This window comes from Caretta caretta, chromosome 1 (genome assembly GCF_965140235.1).
Source record: "Caretta caretta isolate rCarCar2 chromosome 1, rCarCar1.hap1, whole genome shotgun sequence".
Classification (NCBI taxonomy): domain Eukaryota; kingdom Metazoa; phylum Chordata; order Testudines; family Cheloniidae; genus Caretta; species Caretta caretta.
In genome coordinates, this window is record NC_134206.1 from 277,386,932 (window position 1) to 277,406,877 (window position 19,946).

Genomic DNA, 19,946 nt, shown 5'->3' on the forward strand with positions numbered 1-19,946 from the left:
CATTTATTTGCCTTCAGGTTCTAGAAATAGATAAGGTTCCACGGTGGGTATGTCATTAAAAGCATAGTAGCACTGGAACATCAATGTGACCAGGAATCCAATAATCCATAACAAGTACATTTAAATGAATTATATACACAAAATGTAACTCTCTCTCACTCTCTCGGGATATCTAGGACACCCAACATAGTTCTAATGTAGGTAGGTTTACTGCTGTTTTAGGCGAGCTTTTATGTTAACAACTGTGCTTACTTCATCAAATGTAAAATCATCCACATTTACTTCTTCATAGTCATCCTCCACTTCATCACTTTTAACAGCTGCAAGAGCACTGGCTAGTTTCTTCCGCAAGAGGAAACCCTTCCAAAATGCCTAAACAAAAATTTAAAGCATGTTATACAAGGCCATAGATCAAACCCAAATCCAGATTCTCTATGTTATCCCATTAGGAAGATAAAACATCTTAGACCTTGGTTTAATAGCTCAATGATCTGTTTTTTGAACTTTATGTGACATTTAAAACTACAAGACAAATTAAATGCCAGCATATGTCTAAAGCTCAGAATACTCAAGAGGTTTTCCTCAAGTAAGCAGAATGGAATCTTGAAACTCCCTCAACTACAAACCTAGGTCAACTAATTAATTATTTGACAATTCCTACAGGGCCTATTCTAAGCTGAGGGGGAAGAAGATATAACAAAAAGTTGAGTGTTCACTTTCAAATTACTGAGAAAAAAAATAAAAACACACTTATACCAAATTTTCAGTGGTTACAAGTGGCAATTGTTGTTGTCATTTCATGTAATTAACCTAAACCAGTCAACCACATCTTCACAGTTACTGTCTACTCTACTTTTTTTTTTAAGAAAAAGAGGCTTTTTATCATCATCATCATCTAGGTAAAAAAAGAACATACAGCAAAAGAATGAGCACTTATATACCAGAACATGATGCAAGTCATTAGGAATATGTGCAAAGACATACTGGATACGTTAGGATAAAAGGTACATTATACATGGGAATATTATTTTTTATAACTGTAGTTTTATGGATCATGGTTTTAAAAGGAAATTCCTGTTTTATGGTAGACAGTGTTAGAACTTGGATAGCAATTTTCCTTGCTCATTGAGAATGTCCTATACTGTATCAATTAGAGGATATTGCCATTTCCTCCTCCCTCTCAAAAATTATGTGCAAATAATAGCCCTGTATCTGTTTTGCCTTATCATTTGCAGTGTGCTGCCATAAACTAATGATTTATCATAAACATAATGAAATGCTGAGACTGAAGATCTGCTTTCCTACTGGTTACTCTGCTGGGCTTTAACTACTAGGAACATACAATTAAAGTTAAATCAGGAATACCACAGCACTTATGATTGGCTGGGTTAAAAGCTTGTAGATTGGGTTATAGCCTCAACTCTTCCAGAGCACATGTGGCAGGAAAGGGCATCCTCATGGGCAAGTGACCTGTGCTTGGAAAGCCCATTTCTAGAATTCAGAGAGAAGGAAAAGACAGCATTTCCCCACAATGCTGGTCCTTTCCTGACACCCATTCTACATTCCCAGAAGACAAGTCACGTTGAGCAGATGCCACAATGTGATGAAATCCATGAGGCAAGCAGTAAAATTTTCTAAAGTAGGATACTTAGTAGATTAAATCCTATTGATATTTAAATAAGATTTAGGCTTCAAAGTGCCTAAGTATTTTTGAAAATGAGACTTAAGATCCTAAATCACTTAGGTACCTTTGATGTTTTCACCCAACACACACAATATGGAATAACTTTCAAGATAGGGTTTACATAAGGCTAAACATTCTGGCAATGTCCCTTTAATTTAAAAAGGACTATAAAGATTTTAGAACTTAGAATGTTCAGGGTACATAGCATTATTTTCCTAAGTCACCCCAGTAAAATTAAAATCAAGCATCAACTAATTTAACAGATCAGTATTTTGTAAAAGACAAAAACTTGTGATGCTTATACAGGATTTTATTACACAAAAAAAAAGGGTTTTCTGCTGGAATCATCTGTTTGGTTCAAGGAAAAAACTGAATGAACATTACTTATAAATACAGCTAATCAATCAGATCATTCCTTACTAAGTCTAACTGTAACAAATGAACAGAACACTGTAGCAAACCAACCTGAATAAGGGTAGCAGCTTTATGCTTCTGTTCTATAGCATCTGTGAGTTGATTACTTTCTTTTTTGCAGTAGACACTGTTTCTCCTGGCACGGTACTTCCGCCAAGCACACTGGATCTCTGTTGCTGCCATATGTAGTCTAGCACAGAAATTAATATCTCTGCGAATTATGTAGCCTCGCCAATATGACTGGATTAGTGTAGCTGCCAAGCTATCAACACCAGAAAAAGAAAGTTTTATGGAACTGAAGACACTACCAGTAATGAAGAAGTTCCCCATTAGATATTATGCATACATGTATTTATCCACACACAATGGTTGAGAGACTCTTGGAAAATGCATTTTCAGCTTCTACCTATTTTTACTTTTTAAACAAGACTATTCCAGAGAGTAATACATTACGGATGCTTTTAAATCTCCACAATGATTTAAAACAGCTATGTATGGGGTGCCATGTAGTTAGGCTTAGGCAATCATCATATCCTTTATAATTTCATACGGCAATCCTAGTGGTTAAAGTATTGTTCAAGTTCCATTTTGCTTATTGTTTAAAAAGTACAGTTATTAATTTAAATGCTATAAAACAGTCTTGATTATATTACAATCAGACTGTTCAGATCTGTCAAATGGTTGCTGCTTTCTAAAGGTTTGGGGAATTCAAGAAATCAAGGCACATGCTCTCTACAGTGATCTGCAGATAAATTTTTTACAGAGAAGTTAATGTCTAATGGCAGTTCTAAGTTATCTCAAAATGTTAGAAAACAACCCTAGCATCTCTTATATCAACAAACCAACGAAAGGGCAGAAGAACTGAGAAACACCCAAAAATTCTATATTTTTATATTTTTCTTCTTATTTAGGTACAGCTGCTTAAAATGTGAAGCAGCTTACAGTGAAACAGATACTCCAAAACAAGTCACAACCTTCCACAGGAATATTCTGAAGTCAACACGTTAACTCAGAGATAAGTAAATATCAAATGGAAAATATGTGGCTTTTTAAAAATCTTAACTTTTAAGAAAATACTTGGGAAATTTTTAAAAATAATTGATATCACCACAAAAAAGTATATTTTAAAACCTTGCTTAAGTACTGATGAGCAAGCGCAACCAGGGGTGGGGAACTAAGGATGCTGGGGGTGCAGTAGCACCCCTGATTTGAAGTAGTTTCTATCACATACAGGGTTTACACTTTTGTCCAATAACTTTCAGCACCTCCACTATAAAAAATGTTCCGCCACTGGGTGCAACTCACAGTTAAGAGAATGGCTTTCTAACAGCAGAATTTCTGAAATATTTATATCAGAAGATTCACTAAAAAACTTTAAATGCAACGTTTAGAAAAGGATTTAGATTTTCAGAAACACTAAGGTTTCATAATGGGCTACTATGCTCCCGCTCATCTCCACTGGAGTCCATTGTGAATTCTGCAGTCCTTCTCAATGAATACATTCATAATAAATTAATCGATTCCCAAAAACAAAAAAACCCCTAAAACACAGGGAATGATGTCTGCATATTGTACTTCTAAGGAAACTGAAGGAACATACCTTTCAGTGTTGCCCCTCACAATGTACCCCAGGCTTGTACATGTACAGTGTATTTTTTAAACTGGACACCTTGTCATACCGGAACTTTTATGTACATAGGACCAAATCTTCACCTCCCATTCTACCTGTGTAGCTGGAGTCACTACAAAGCAGCTAGAAATCTGCCCTAAACAGCAACAGAGCATTCCACTTCACACAGGAGAATCCTTAGATGGCACAAATCAAGTGTAGCTGGCTCTATGCTCCCCAACCCCTCTTGTATAAGATGGAAAGAGGCAGGTTGGGAATGCCAAAGGCAGGACAGATAGTTGGCTCTTCAGTCAGCACAGCTGCATGTGATTGGCCTAGGGTCAGGAGAATGGAGAAACAGCTTTATCACCACCTTTCCCTCCCACCTGCTCAACTGTAAACTCAGCACAGATTAGGACTGAGCCCTAATGAAGTTCAGAAAAAAAAAATCTTACTAACAATGGTAAAAAAACCTCTACACTATTGTTTCTTATTGTTTTATACAATTAGGCAGAGGGTTCATGTATTTAGTACCAAGAAAGGAAAAGTTAGATAGAAGTCACATTTAAAATTTTCTCCTTACTTTTCACGCAGTTTTCAATTCGAATATATTTTTAAAATATTTTTAAATGCAATCACTGACAAAATATCACAGAACTGTCATACATAAAGGATATTAATTTTAACCATGATTAGGGGACAATAAGAGTTAAAACTTCTTATTAAAAAAGTACATAGGAGGTGAACAGAAAAGACAAAGGGTTTTTCTACATGGCAAGTTACGGCACAGAAAGCCTGTGTGTAATATATAGCATACTGCACTTTGAAGTAGAAGAATGCTAAGCCACACTCCAGGACTTTCACTGTGGTCCACCCAGGATGCTGCTGCATGGCAAACTAGTGCGCCGTAGATTCACAGCACGGTAACTTGCTGTGTAGACAAGCCCTTAATAGAACATAATAGTTGTAAGTTTGTATACCATTGGAAACTATTTTGAAAACTAACTTTCCACATTACATTTATGCAGAAATGGAACTGGGTTTTTATGGCAAATATTTGACATTTATATCTTACTTTTCCACACTGTTCTCAACATAATGGAGATTCTCTCCCTCATTACTTGCAATGACTGTCTCTCTGAATGTGTTTCTTGTTTTTGGGGTTGATATTTTTCTGTTATCTTTGTGCTCCCCTTTGTGACTGATGCAACATTCAGTACTCTTCTTCTTTATTTTGTGCTCTTGATTACTTTTTTTTTGAGGCACAGGTACGGAGGAGTTAATGAACATAGGCTGAATGTGGCATGTAGTAATCCATCTTTCAGAAGGATTCAACAAGCCCTGCTTATTTTCCTTTGCACCAGCGATAAAGAGGTTATTTTGCTGTAGCCTGTCGGTGGCCGTTTGCTTCAAATGATCTTGCTGTGCTTCTGGTTCATCTCTGTCAGCAATGTTTAGGTCTCCATATTCATGTGCACATCGGTGTTCATTACTAAGTTTCATCAGCTCCTTAAAATACCAGCACTGACTCTGTGCAGCATCCAAGGCAGAAGCATTTCTGAAGAAAGATAAAAATGCAGTTACATTTATTTCAGACAATTGGAATTATATTTTTAAATCAAGCATGCCTTTATTTTCTAACGTACATAAGCTACGTATTGGATGAGTTTAGCACACACATAACATTGTGAACACTGAGTACTAAATGACTCCTGCTTTAATTGCCAATTTATGATATTCTTAAATGGTTTCTTTTCCCCTCTTTATTTTTCCAGTATCTTGAATACACTAACACACATTAGTTTGTTTATTTTACTAAGCCAGTAGCTTGATTAGAAAATTATTTTTTCTCTGTTTTCAGACTTTAGGTTTGAAATACGTACTGGGGTATCTATTTCACTGAAAATTTTAGTGTGGTTAGGAGCACATAGTGCAGCAAATTCTGGAGGATTTGAGTCTATTTTACTTACACCAATAACCTTACGAATCTATCCTAAAATAGGAACTAAGCAAGACAAAGTAAAGATGGTACTACATATTTCTGAATCTAGAGCAGAACTTAACAAAACTCAGACTCCAACCAACAAGCCTCAATGTCTAGTGAGGGTCTAAAAGAGAATAAAAAGACTATTAAAAAATGGAGAAATGCAACAATAAAATACTATGGCAGGTTACCATTCTCCACCAGCTTGCTGGTTTCAAAGAATTACTCAGTGGCCTCCCACTTCCATAGCTGACTGCTGGTGAAGTTTTCATGGATTTTTGCTGGTTTGTGACTGGTAGGTTTAAATGCACTAAGGCATGATAATCAGCTTAGAGCAGAGGAAGGAACATAAGAGGAAATGAGGCATGCAGGGCACTTGCCTTCCTGTTTGGCTGCTGGGTCCATAGTCCTACTTTCCTTTCCTCTCTCCACTAAGTATGGCTATGTGTTGTAGCCCTTACATGAATAGGAGGAGTAAGTGCATTATAATAACCAGGTACTGCAGACAGAGGAGTATGTCTTGCTGATCGTCACTTACATAGAACGAATGCACAGCATTAGTCAATAAATATGTCTGGGGTCAGTGGCACAAGAGAAGTGGAAACCTAGAAGGCTCCTGTACAGGATCTGGCAGAACTGAGACCTGCAACTGTCGCAGAAGAATGAAAGCAGTACACTTGCCGTATTTTCTTATCGAAAGACAAGGCTTTCGTAGTGCCTGGCTATGTAAAAAGCCACACACTGATTTTCCTTATATGAACATTCCTCTACTGTATTTCTATCAAACGTATGAAATGTTGGAAACTGAGTCAGGCCATGCTAGAAAGACAGCCTGATTCTTTTCACCAGTTTGATTCTATTGACTCAAAGGGAGCTTCACCAGCATAAAACTGGTTTAATAGAAATTAGGTACATACACTAGAACCAGATAACTTACTGCAGATACATGGGCCAAACAACTTGAGAGTCTTGTTGCCCATTAGGCAGCATTTCTCTTTCTTGTTAAAAAAATTCCAAAACAATGGCAGCATTTTATCTATGAAGATTTATTAAAACCAACAGTGCTGTACACTTGCTTGAGGAACTAAGATAAATTACACCTGCACCTGCTGACTTCAACACAGGAAAAAGGTTGACATGTCTGAAAATGAAAGAAATATTGTTAAGGTTTAGAAGAAGGTAGATCTACTGAAAACATGCCAAAAGGTTGGAATTGCATTTCCCAAATGCTGCAAGATATACTGCATCAAAGAAGTTTGTTGATTATGATGGGCTAAATGCTATCAGCTCAACAATAGACACTATGTTTGAGACCATCACCAGTGCAACTTCTTCTGAAAATGCCAGTCTAAACCAGATTATTTTTATCATATCTCACAAACCACTTAAACATATCTTAATACCATTTGGCCAAAAAAAGGGGGGGGGGGGAAGAGTGGTAATATTAATGCTTGTTACATTCCTTGTTGAATCCATCTAGTAAAAGTTCACTGACAATCTGAAATTTCTACATGTGTTGCAACCCAAACATTATGCAACAGCCCTCATAATTTCTGAAGTTCAGAAATGCCAGTAAATGTAACAATGACAATATTACTAGAAAAAGTGATACCATTAATAAACAATCTCATATCCACCACTTATTTTTGAATTTCAGATTGGCTGTCAGAAATTTCCATTCCACTCACTGAGTCAGAATTTACGGACAATACTACTATTGACACTCATTAAAACACCAAGCAAAGACTGCACCCTTGTAACTGGAAACCTGAACGCGAAAGTAGGAGCTGTAAACTCTCTTAAGGAAGTAATGGGAAACAATGGTCTGGGTTTGAAAAATGAGAGAGGAAGGCACTGTGGCGGGTGGGACACACCCCTGTGGCACCTCCTGCTGGTTGTCCAGGGAATTAGCGTTTCCAGCCTCCGGAGCACCTTCTGCTGCCCCCTGGCAGCACCCCCACAGATCTGTGTCTCCCTCCCCGCCCCCCCCAGGAATCCCCACCCTCTATCCCCACCTCGCCTCAGTATATGGCTACTGCCAGTCACCATCTAGCCCCCACTTCCTGAGGCAGACTGCAGTATAATTGTCACTCATCATCGGCAAGGAGGGTCTGGACCTGCTGCTTCTGCCTACCCTTGGGCTGCCCAGTACCCTTTTCCTAGGTCTTCATCAAGGCCTGCAGCCTGGGGGTTTCTCAGGCCAGAGTTCCCCAGATCCTCTGGCCTTTCCCCATCCCTGCTCCACCCACAGGTACCCTGCTCAGATCCCAGCAGTCAGGACCCTCCCTCTCAACCTCTAGAGAGAGACTGTCTCAGCTTCTGGCCCACTGCCCTCTTATAAGGGCCAGCTGGGCCCGGATTGCACTGGCTACAGCTGTGGCTGCTTTCCCCATCAGCCCTGCTTTTCTCTCCCACAGCCCTCTCCCGGACTGCTTTAAGCCCTTCTAGGGAGGAGCAGAATGACCACCCCGCTACACTCCGCTACAGGCACTTAGTCAAATTCTGCTGCTCTAATCATCTGGTCATTACAAACACCATTTTCAGCCACCATCCTAGATGTTTATATATTGAGGTCACGTGACAGAGTGACAAAGAACAAAACTGATTATGTAATGATACAGGGATGATTGCGATTGAGTGGCCAATGGACCAAGACTTTCCTGAATGCAGACTGCCGGTCAGACCATCAACTCTTAGCCTCAAACATAAAATTAAAACTGAAAAAAATAAGCTGTTTGGCAGGTCCACTGTGCATGGTCTTGTTCAAAATCAATTAAAAGACTACAAGACTTCTATATAATTTCTATATAGGTTTGAGTCATTGTCATAGGTGAAAAGAGAAAAACCTGAATGAACTTGGAATAAAATGAAACCATCATGCTCAAAGCTGCCAAAGCACACATTCTAAAAAAAAAAAAAAAAAAAATCAGTGTTGGACCACATCATTGTTGACTGAAAAGGTGTTTGATCTTGCGTTATTTTTTCACTGAGTCAAAGAGAGAGGATTGAAGACTGAGGAATGCAGGAAAGAACACAAGGAATTGAGCAGACAGATTCAAAGGCAGAGCAGACAAGACAAAAGTGACTACATCAGGGCAAAATGTGAGGATTATAAATTGTAAAAAGAGTAATAATACAAAAGGTATGTTCAAGTTGTCAGACTTCTTTCTAAAAAGTTTTCCCCACCACTGAGTGTAATAAAAGATTATGATGGCAGGTTATTGAAAGTGACTATATCAAATGCAACTGGAGAGATTGCTGTAATAATCTGTATGCCCAGTCAAAGCCATTTACAATACAGGATGATAGAAAAGAGTATGGACCTACAGTCATCAGTCCAAAACAGTGCATGCTATTATGAAAATGAAACCTGAGAAAGCATGAGGGGTAGATAACTTACCAACAGAATTGTTAAAAATGATTGGTGACCATGGTATTGATCTCATGCGGAAAACTTGTATTGTGATACAAATGACTAAAAACTGGCTGGATGACTTGGATGAAGAGAATCTTTCGGTCCTTACCAAAGAAATGGGATATAACAGATTGCAGTAGCTATTGTAACATCTCCCTAATATCACATTCATATAAAGTGCTGTTCTACATAATTCAGGATTGCAAGAAGCGAATGATAGAAACAGAACTACCACCACAAGAAGTTAGTTTCAGAGAGGGACGTGATCAAATTATGAATATCTAAACTCCCTACATTTTTCAGTGATATGAATCACCCATTGATTGTGTGTTTTATTGACTACTCCAAAGTATTTGATGCCATCCAACATATTAGTCTCTGGAGGATACTGGAGGATATGGGAATTCTAAAAATATGCCACTGAACTCATTCCAAATCTCTATGATCAACAGCAGACCATGATGCTAGCAGCAGCAGCCAACAGCCAGTGTTTTTTCCATTGGGCAGCGTGTATTCGGTCCCCATGTTCACAGAATTTATTATGAGACAAGATCTGGACAGTTTTGATAAAGTGGAAGAAGCTGGGATTTCCATTGGTGCACACTTCTTAACTGACCTCAGATATGCTGATGATATGATGCAACCATTGATACAATGCAATGAATGTTAGTCTGTAAAAGCAGTTAGTGAGGACTATATACTATTCCTGAAAGTGGAAAAACTTATATTCATGAATTTTGACATGAACAATAAAAATAGGATACAAGCAGACATTGCAATTAACTGTACAGCACAGGCTGTCGATTAATTTCATTATCTGGGTATCATACATATCCAACCAAGAAGGCTGCTCCAAAGAAATTGGAAGATGATTACAGATGGATCACTCAGCCATGGAATCTATCTGAAAATGTGGAAAAACTGTGGCATCTCAAAATGCATGAAAGGTCCACGTGAACTTAGTTACTTATGGATACGAAACCTTGGAAACTAATGCTGCAGACAAAAAGAAAATTGAAGCCTTTGAGATGTGGTACTAGTGAAGATTCTTGTGCATCTCCTGGACAGAAAAGAAGAAAAGCACTTACATTAGAAATATTATCAGAGAGAAGCAGATTTGGCTCTTGGAAATCAACAGGTGCAAACTTATATACACCTCTATCCCGATATAACGCGACCTGATATAACACGAATTCGGATATAACGCGGTAAAGCAGCGCTCCAGGGGGGCGGGGCTGCGCGCTCCAGTGGATCAAAGCAAGTTTGATATAACGCAGTTTCACCTATAACGCGGTAACATTTATATCGGGGTAGAGGTGTATTTTGATCAAATCAGACACAGAGATGAAAATACCCTTGAACAAGTTATCATGAAAGGAATAGTGATGGATCATTATAGTAAAGGACAACCAGTGAGAAAATGGATAGATGATTTGCAGCAGATCACTAGAAGTTCAGCTGCTGTATGTGTGAAGTTAGCAATGGACTGAAAAGGCTTCCGAAAATTTTGCTATGATGTCACCAGTGTTCAGCCAGGAACAAATGGATTTTACTACTATTACTATTACTGACAAGCCATCAAAGACTTTGCCTAACATGCTAGATTACAGTTTTGCAAAACTACATGTAGGCATTAGTAATGCTCTGGCAAAAATGTCTTATTCTTATCTGAATCTTTACCCTACAAGTCCATATTTAAAAGCACCCTTTCGTCAATGCTGGCACTATAGACACTAATAATGCACCATAATGCCTGATAGTGTAGAATGACTTACTTTCCCAAACATAAATTATATCAGGTTTCAGTATTCAGTGTGTGTCGCTTTAATAAAGAATTATTACACAATTCTGTGTTTAAAAGAAATATGAGAGTTGTTACAAACAGTATATGGAGACTCTACACTCAGATATTACATTAGATTCTATTTGTAATTGTGTAGTAAAATAATTCTGCATAGAGGAAACATGTAGAAGTATCATTATTCTTCAACTACAAAGTACAAAAGTCCCTTACAGATACATAAAAGAGTTCACTGTTTATATTTCTTCTTTCACATTCCTATAACAGAGCTTTCCTGTCATTTTCACTATTTTAAATAGTTACTATTTATAAGGTTTTCAACTTCCATCAGTATCTATTACTGAAACTGAAGTGTTGGGTTTCTTAATATAGCTATTTATTAGTAAGTGTCAAAAGATTACATGACAGGCATTATTAGAATACAGAAATTTAATTTTTAAAAAACATAATTCTTAAGCACAGTAAAAACAAGGCATTTGAAAGCAGAAACTGCACAGACAATTTATTTGAGCAGCAGTGGTATATGAAAACATGGATTAGAGAACCAACCAGTGATTACTTTTGGCAGATTACATAGCTGAGGTCGTACCTACAGGGGCTCATAACTTAGTGAGATGTGAAACAGACAAGAAGCTTGGTCTTTTTTCAGTCTGTTCTTATTCAACGTTACATTAACTCAGTCAACTTGGAGAAAGTATCACAGTATTTAAGTATAATAGCTGTGCTGTTTAGGCTTATGTAGGTATGTTTTGTTTAGGGGGTTTTTGTGTGTGTTTTTTTAAGTGCACTTTTCAATCGTTTTTAAATCATCCATAAAATGTGCTCTGGGCCAAAAAATATAATATACAAGTTTGTAACCCAAGTGAATACTTTTTTAAACCAAATTTCATAAGAGTTATTTCATCCATTTCCAATTTACAAGTTTAAATTTAAAAATTACTAAGGGTAAAATTTTTAAAGGACCTTCAGATATCATTGACAACAGAAGATAGTTAAACTAAAGAATATTTGTGAAACAAAATTTGGACATGAGAATTATCTACTTGTAATTGCTCTTCTCAAATATATCCAAAATTTTGGGTGCATAATGCTTTATTATGGCAGGAACCGCCATAGCTTTAGAATTTTCTTGTATCCTCCCCCAGTACACCAGCAATTGATATTTCCCATCCTCACTGAGGGCTGAAGCAGTCCTAAGTGTCTCTAGTCACTTTGCAGGAAAGTGATTTGCTTATTGAAGTACCAGTTATAGATCCACAGTTGAGGACAGTATAAAGTTCTCTACACGGTAAATAAGTAATAGGCAAATTTTTTAGCAAAGAGACATCGCTTCAAGTGGTAAACTGGTGAGGAAGCATCAGTGCTTCATCTGCAAAACAGAAGTCAAGAATCACAATTAAAAACACAGCCTGCTATGAAGATGTGAAAACTCTTACTGTGTGCTGTAAGAATAAGAGCATGCAGTGTGAATATGTTCTGGAAACCAAAGAGAAACCTGGATACATAAAATAAGAACAAATCTAAATACTAGAGCCCTGAAAAGTAATCAGGGCAATATGACCTAGAACCCAGGAATGGTCAGACAAAATGAAGTGTAAACACAAACTAAATGGACCTTCTACAGGCCTCATCTGCAGAGTTTGTTGCAGATAAAGGTTAAAAAAAAAAGCCTCCAATACTGAACTCATACAGTAAAGAAGAAAGGTGTTACTAGTTAAAAAGGTGGTTAAGGTAGGACAAAGTTGACTGTTGATGAGGTGATTCTTCCACTGCAAGCCCGCATAATATGTACATATAATTTGAAACAGAAGAGGATAGACCAGAGGTGGGCAAACTACGGCCCACGGGCCACATCCGGCCTGCAGGACCCTCCTGCCCGGCCCCTGAGCTCCTGGCCTGAGAGGCTAGCCCCCAACCCCTCCCCTGCTGTTCCCCCTCCCTTGCAGCCTCAGCTCACTGTCCCGCCAGTGCAATGCTGTGGGCGGTGGGGCTGCGAGGTCTTGCCGGGCAGCACAGCTGCAGAGCCACAGCCTGACCCAGTGCTCTGTGCTGTGCGGCAGCATGGCTGGCTCCAGCTGGGCGGCATGGCTGCCTGTCCTGGTGCTTTGGGTGGCACGGTTGTAGCGCCGCCAGCCACCTGTGCTCCAGGCAGCGCGGTAGGGGGCAGGGAGCAGGGCGGGTTGGATAGAGGGCAGGGGAGTTTGGGATGGTGGTCAGGGGCAGGGGTGTGGATCAGGCTTGGGGCGGTTAGAGGTTGGAGAACGGGGGGGTTGAATGGGGGTCGGGATGCCAGGGGGGCAGTCAGGAAGGAGGGGGGGTGGATGGGGCGATGGGGGGCAGTCAGGGGCAGGGATTCCGGGACGGTCAGGAATGAGAGAAGGGGTGGTTAGATGGGGAGGGGGGGCAGTCAGGGGCGAGGGAAGGGTGGATGGAGCAGGGTCCCAGGGGGGCCAGGCCACGCCTGGCTGTTTGGGGAGGTACAGCCTTCCCTAACCAGCCCTCCATACAATTTCGGAAATCCAATGTGGCCCTCAGGCCAAAAAGTTTGCCAGCCCCTGGGATAGATACTCCATTTAGGATATATTGACTATCACATATAGAAAAAACAGTTACCTACCTTTTGTAACTGTTGTTCTTCAAGATGTGTTGCTCATGTCCATTCCAATTAGGTGTGTGCACGTTGCATGCACAGTAGCCGGAAGGTTTTTCCGCTAGCAGTACCCGTCAAGTCAGCTCAGGCACCCCCTGGCATCACACCTCCATGGCGGCATATATAGGGCCCTGCCGATCCGCCACCACTTCAGTTCTTTCTTGTCGGACTTGTTCCGACAGAGGGGTAGAGGTTCCGACAGTGGGTCTTGGAAAGGACATGAGCAACACATCTCACATCAACACATCTCAACAGTTACGAAAGGTAGGTAACCATTTTTTCTTCTTCGAGTGCTTGCTCATGTCGATTCCAATTAGGTGACTCCCAAGCAGGAACTCAGAGGCAAGGTCAGAGCTCATGGGTTCACTGATTGAAGCACCGCTCTGCTGAAGGCTGCATTGTCCCTAGCCTGCTGAGTAATGGCGTAATGCACGGGAAACCACATCACAGCCCTGAAAATTTCCTGGGTTGGGACCTGGGCCAGGAATGCCACTGAAGATGCCTGCGCCCTCATGAAGCGTGCTGTAAGCATGGGGCAGGTACTTTCGCCAGATCGTAGCACATCCTGATAATTGAGGTAATCCGTGAAGAAATTATTTGAGAAGAGACTGGGAGCCCCTTCATTCTGTCTGCTACTGTGATAAACAGCTGAGTAGATTTTCGAAACAGCTTTGTCTGTTCAATATAGAAGGCTGACACCTGGCGAACATCCAAAGAGTGAAGTCTTTGTTCCCGGCTGTTTGCATGTGGCTTGGGGTAAAAGATTGTAAGAAAAATGTCCTGATTAACGTGAAACTGGGAGACGACCTTTGGTAGGAAGGCCGGGTGCACGCTGAAGCTGAATCTTGTCCTTATAGAAGACTGTGTAAGGAGGTTCAGATGTTAGGACCTTAATCTTGGATACACTCCTGGCAAATGTTTTTTGCTTTGTCTCTCATGAAAGGGAACATTTCTGGTAGAAATAACATGTCACTAGTGGCTCAAAGAGGGGCCCCAATACTCTGGAAAGAACCAGGTTAAGGTCCCAGGCAAGGATGGGTTATCATACTTGAGGGTATAGCCTCTCAAGTCCTTTACGGAAGCATTCAACTATTGGGTTTGTGAAGACCGACTGGCTTGCCACATCTGGATAAAAGACGGAAATGTCAGCCAAGTGGACTTTTACTGATGAAATAGAAAGCCCTTGCTGCTTCAAGTGCAGAAGTTCAAGATAAAAGGTATTGTTGAGTGCGCACAAGATGTGTGTTTCTGTGATGACCAAATTGTGAATTTCTTCCATTCGGGTTGTAAGTGGCCTTAGTAGATGGTTTCTTACAGCCAAGGAGGACTTCCCTAAATGGATCAGAGCAAGAAAGCTCCATTGGGTTTAGCCCTGGAGCTTCCAAGCCATGAAGTGGAGAGATTCAACGTTGGGGTGCTGAAGACGGCAGCGGTCCTGTGTTATCAGGTCCAGGAGAAACGGTAGAGTGACTGGAGTTTCCACTGACAGCTCCAGAAGAGAGGTGCTGACATGGAGCTATCATGAAGTGATCTGTAGCTCACGAAAGCTTATGCTCAAATAAATTGGTTAGTCTCCAAGGTGCCACAAGTACTCCTTTCCTTTTTGCGAATACAGACGAACACGGCTGCTACTCTGAAACCTGTCAATATTACAGAGGCTTCATCCCTCTGAACCTTGAGTAGCATCTTGTGGACGAGTGGAATGGGAGGTACCCCCAGAACAATTCCCTACTGGAATTCTAACTATATAATGACTAAACTACAACTACTAACTACTGGTCTAACTATTTACAGAAAAAACAGTCTGAAGACTACTAGGGAGAAAGCTTGCCAAAGCAAGAGAGAACAAGTATTCCGGCTAACTGTCACAGACGGTAAGAAGGAACTGAAGTGGGGGTGGTTCGGCAGGGCCCTATATACAGTGTCATAGAAGCATGACTCTAGCGGGCCCCTGAGTTTACCTCATGACTACTGCTAGGGGAAAAACCTTCTGCTTACTGTGCATGCAGTGCACACATACCTAATTGGAATCAACATGAGCAAGCACTTGAAGAAGAAGTGAGAATATTTCTGCAAAAAGACCCAGAACATTTCCAAGCCTTTCTGCTAATATGTCACAGAAAGGCTTGGAAAGATTTACAATTTCCTGATTTATCTGGGCCTGTTTCAGCAAAGCACTTAAGCAAGCACTTAACTTCAAGCATATGTGTAGTCCCATTAACTTTAGTGGAAATATTCACCCACTTACAGTTAAGCACAGGCTTGAGTACTTTCCTGAACTGAAGCCTCTATCCCTATGCAAGATACCAAAGAATCATGAACGGAATGAGAAACACAGATCGTGGATTTTGGTATAATTTTATGAAATATACACAAAAGTATGTTTCCGATAAAGAGCTAAAAAACAAATAGGTATTTTATATGGGATATTTTAAGATGCCTTATTGTAATAATATGCCGTTCAGAATTCATATCACAAATATTTTATGTTAACAAAATCTGTAACCCCTAGTAAGAATAGGACAATCACTACAGACAATGCATGAAGCTCTCATCCTGGAAATGTAGATGTTGCCCAAGAATGAAAACACTGAGTGATTCCAGAGACTAATCAGCACACAAAAGCCCCAATAAGATCCCTTATCAAAATAAAGCAAACATAAAAAAACCTGTGCAAAAATAAACTTGTAACAAATTTGAAAAAAGCTGTTTATGTAACATATGTAGTAGAAGAATGCCTGTTAACAAATACTGTACATTTTATTTATGCATACACTTACATAGAATCATAGAATATCAGGGTTGGAAGGGACCTCAGGAGGTCATCTAGTCCAACCCCCAGCTCAAAAGCAGGACCCATACCCAATTAAATCATCCCAGCCAGGGCTTTGTCAAGCCTGACCTTAAAAATGTCTAAGGAAGGAGATTCCACCACCTCCCTAGGCAACGCATTCCAGTGTTTCACCACCCTCCTAGTGAAAAAGTTTTTTTCTAATATCCAACCTGAACCTCCCCCACTGCAACTTGAGACCATTACTCCTTGTCCTGTCCTCTTCCACCACTGAGAATAGTCTAGAACCATCCTCTCCGGAACTACCTCTCAGGTAGTTGAAAGCAGCTATCAAATCCCCCCTCATTCTTCTTTTCTGCAGACTAAACAATCCCAGTTCCCTCAGCCTCTCCTCATAACTCGTGTTCCAGACCCCTAATCATTTTTGTTGCCCTTCGCTGGACTCTCTCCAATTTATCCACATCCTTCTTGTAGTGTGGGGCCCAAAACTGGACACAGTACTCCAGATGAGGCCTCACCAATGTCGAATAGAGGGGGACGATCACGTCCCTCGATCTGCTCGCTATGCCCCTACTTATACATCCCAAAATGCCATTGGCCTTCTTGGCAACAAGGGCACACTGCTGGCTCATATCCAGCTTCTCGTCCACTGTCACCCCTAGGTCCTTTTCCGCAGAACTGCTGCCTAGCCATTCGGTCCCTAGTCTGTAGCTGTGCATTGGGTTCTCCCGTCCTAAGTGCAGGACCCTGCACTTATCCTTATTGAACCTCATCAGATTTCTTTTGGCCCAATCCTCCAATTTGTCTAGGTCCCTCTGTATCCTATCCCTGCCCTCCAGTGTATCTACCACTCCTCCCAGTTTAGTATCATCCGCAAATTTGCTGAGAGTGCAACCCACACCATCCTCCAGATCATTTATGAAGATATTGAACAAAACCGGCCCCAGGACCGACTCCTGGGGCACTCCACTTGACACCGGCTGCCAACTAGACATGGAGCCATTGATCACTACCCGTTGAGCCCGACAATCTAACCAACTTTCTACCCACCTTATGGTGCATTCATCCAGCCCATACTTCCTTAACTTGCTGACAAGAATACTGTGGGAGACCGTGTCAAAAGCTTTGCTAAAGTCAAGATACAATACATCCACTGCTTTCCCTTCATCCACAGAACCAGTAATCTCATCATAGAAGGCGATTAGATTAGTCAGGCATGACCTTCCCTTGGTGAATCCATGCTGACTGTTCCTGATCACTTTCCTCTCATGTAAGTGCTTCAGGATTGATTCTTTGAGGACCTGCTCCATGATTTTTCCGGAGACTGAGGTGAGGCTGACTGGCCAGTAGTTCCCAGGATCCTCCTTCTTCCCTTTTTTAAAGATTGGCACTACATTAGCCTTTTTCCAGTCATCCGGGACTTCCCCGGTTCGCCACGAGTTTTCAAAGATAATGGCCAATGGCTCTGCAATCACAGCCGCCAGTTCCTTTAGCACTCTCGGATGCAACTCGTCCGGCCCCATGGACTTGTGCACGTCCAGTTTTTCTAAATAGTCCCTAACCACCTCTTTCTCCACAGAGGGCTGGCCATCTATTCCCCATGTTGTGATGCCCAGCACAGCAGTCTGGGAGCTGACCTTGTTCGTGAAGACAGAGGCAAAAAAATCATTGAGTACATTAGCTTTTTCCACATCCTCCGTCATTAGGTTGCCTCCCTCATTCATTAAGGAGCCCACACTTTCCTTGGCTTTCTTCTTGTTGCCAACATACCTGAAGAAACCCTTCTTGTTACTCTTAACATTTCTCGCTAGCTGCAGCTCCAGGTGCGATTTGGCCCTCCTAATTTCATTCCTACATGCCCGAGCAATATTTTTATACTCTTTCCTGGTCATACGTCCAACCTTCCACTTCTTGTAAGCTTCTTTTTTATGCTTAAGATCCGCTAGGATTTCACCGTTAAGCCAAGCTGGTCGCCTGCCATATTTACTATTCTTTCGACACATCGGGATGGTTTGTCCCTGTAACCTCAACAGGGATTCCTTGAAATAAACATGCAAGCATACACACACACACACACTCACACAGAGTGACCAGCGTCTTGGTTTCTAAAAGGACTTGACATTTCAGTGCTAGACAAATTAATTATTTGCATTGATATATCCGTTTCTTGGAATATGTATCAGAACTAAATTAATAATGATCGAACAGGAAACTTTTGGTTGGCCCAAGACCAATTAATTTGTTAAATAATGTTACCTGCCTCATTATTACCTGCTTTATGTTATCTTTTCTAAAGTTATTCTAGGGAAGATATTTTCTCCATACTTCTACATTATCTCCTTGCAAGAAAATCTCAATCTCATCAATTTATTTAAGAAAAATTTACCACAGGACAGCTGCTCAAAATTTTACCACAGTATCAAGTCTGGAGGTATGAGAGACTTTGAAGACCACAGTCTTCCCTTATAAAAACTTAGAGCTTTACCTATGTACCTCCAATCACTTGGAGTATTATCAACACACCCAAGAAAAACTAATATGGGAAAAAATCTCAATGTGCCTTTAACAAAAATCACTTTAATCTAGTCTTGGGCCACAAATACTAAAATGTATTGACTGAATCAGCCCTTAGAGGATAGACTCAAACTTGTTTGAAGGCCTTGACATGTTTGGATCTCTTAAGTTTAACTTTAACTCTGACCAGGCTTTGTAAGCTTATTTTGAGGATAATTATAACATCATTGCAATGTTCTTTATGTTTAAATTACTGATATATACTCTCATTCTTAACATAAATTTATATTCCCAGACAAAAAATTAAGTAAAATACAGGAAAACAATGAGGAAGTATACTAAAGACATAACATTTCCAAAAGCATGCTTTCGAAAATAATTATATTTGCATAAAAAGATTTCGGATATCTACCCTTGTTCAGTGGTCTTCTTTTTTATTAAGTCAATTTCTTCAATCTGGGCTTGACAAAATTTCAAAAAGCTTCCTGGTTTTGACGCTTTGATTCTTTCAGTTGAGAGCTTTGCAGGAGAATTAAGGTTTTCACCATTAAGAAATTGCAAACTAGGAAGTATTTTAAGTAGGGAACACCTTTTAAAAGAGGAGAGAACAATTCATTATTAGCATTATGGAAAAACTTACATTTTAGAATCCAAAGTCTAGAAATCCCCATCACAACTACATAAAGAGATTGACCTTTAAGTATGTTATTTTACTAAACATTTTGGTGTACATGAAAATGTTTACATAAAATTACTATACCTTATTTGATATTTATTTACGGTTTATTACTAGCAAAATTTACTCTTATGGAAACCACAAAATTAACATGAAAAATCATTTCTTTGCAGCAATTCTCAATACTTTGTAGGTATATAGATGCTGGGTGAAATCCTGGCCACACTGAAATCAGTGACAAAAATCTCTGATTCAAAAGGGCCCGGATGTAATCCATTACCATTAATAACTCCATGAGTACCTGAAATATTTTTGTGTTTTGTTTTGAAACATTGGCAACTGATTACCAGGCAATACAGAAAACTATATCATGATGGAATAACATAAAAATAAAAATAAAGCAGCACT

The 19,946-nt window shown here is 40.1% G+C and overlaps 1 protein-coding gene across 5 annotated transcripts in view; it reads right to left on the minus strand.

Moving 5' to 3' along the window:
• The window catches only part of LRRIQ1 (leucine rich repeats and IQ motif containing 1), a 182,635-nt gene that overhangs the window by 96,340 nt on the left and 66,349 nt on the right, over window positions 1-19,946 (minus strand). For all 5 annotated transcript variants that reach the window (XM_048835653.2, XM_048835654.2, XM_048835652.2 and 2 more), the window contains exons 15-18: window positions 19,275-19,451; window positions 4,783-5,265; window positions 2,150-2,360; window positions 253-372 (exon numbers count right to left, since the gene is read on the minus strand). In XM_048835653.2, the coding sequence (XP_048691610.2) occupies window positions 253-372; window positions 2,150-2,360; window positions 4,783-5,265; window positions 19,275-19,451 (991 nt within the window). The remainder of the gene's footprint in view (window positions 1-252; window positions 373-2,149; window positions 2,361-4,782; window positions 5,266-19,274; window positions 19,452-19,946) is intronic.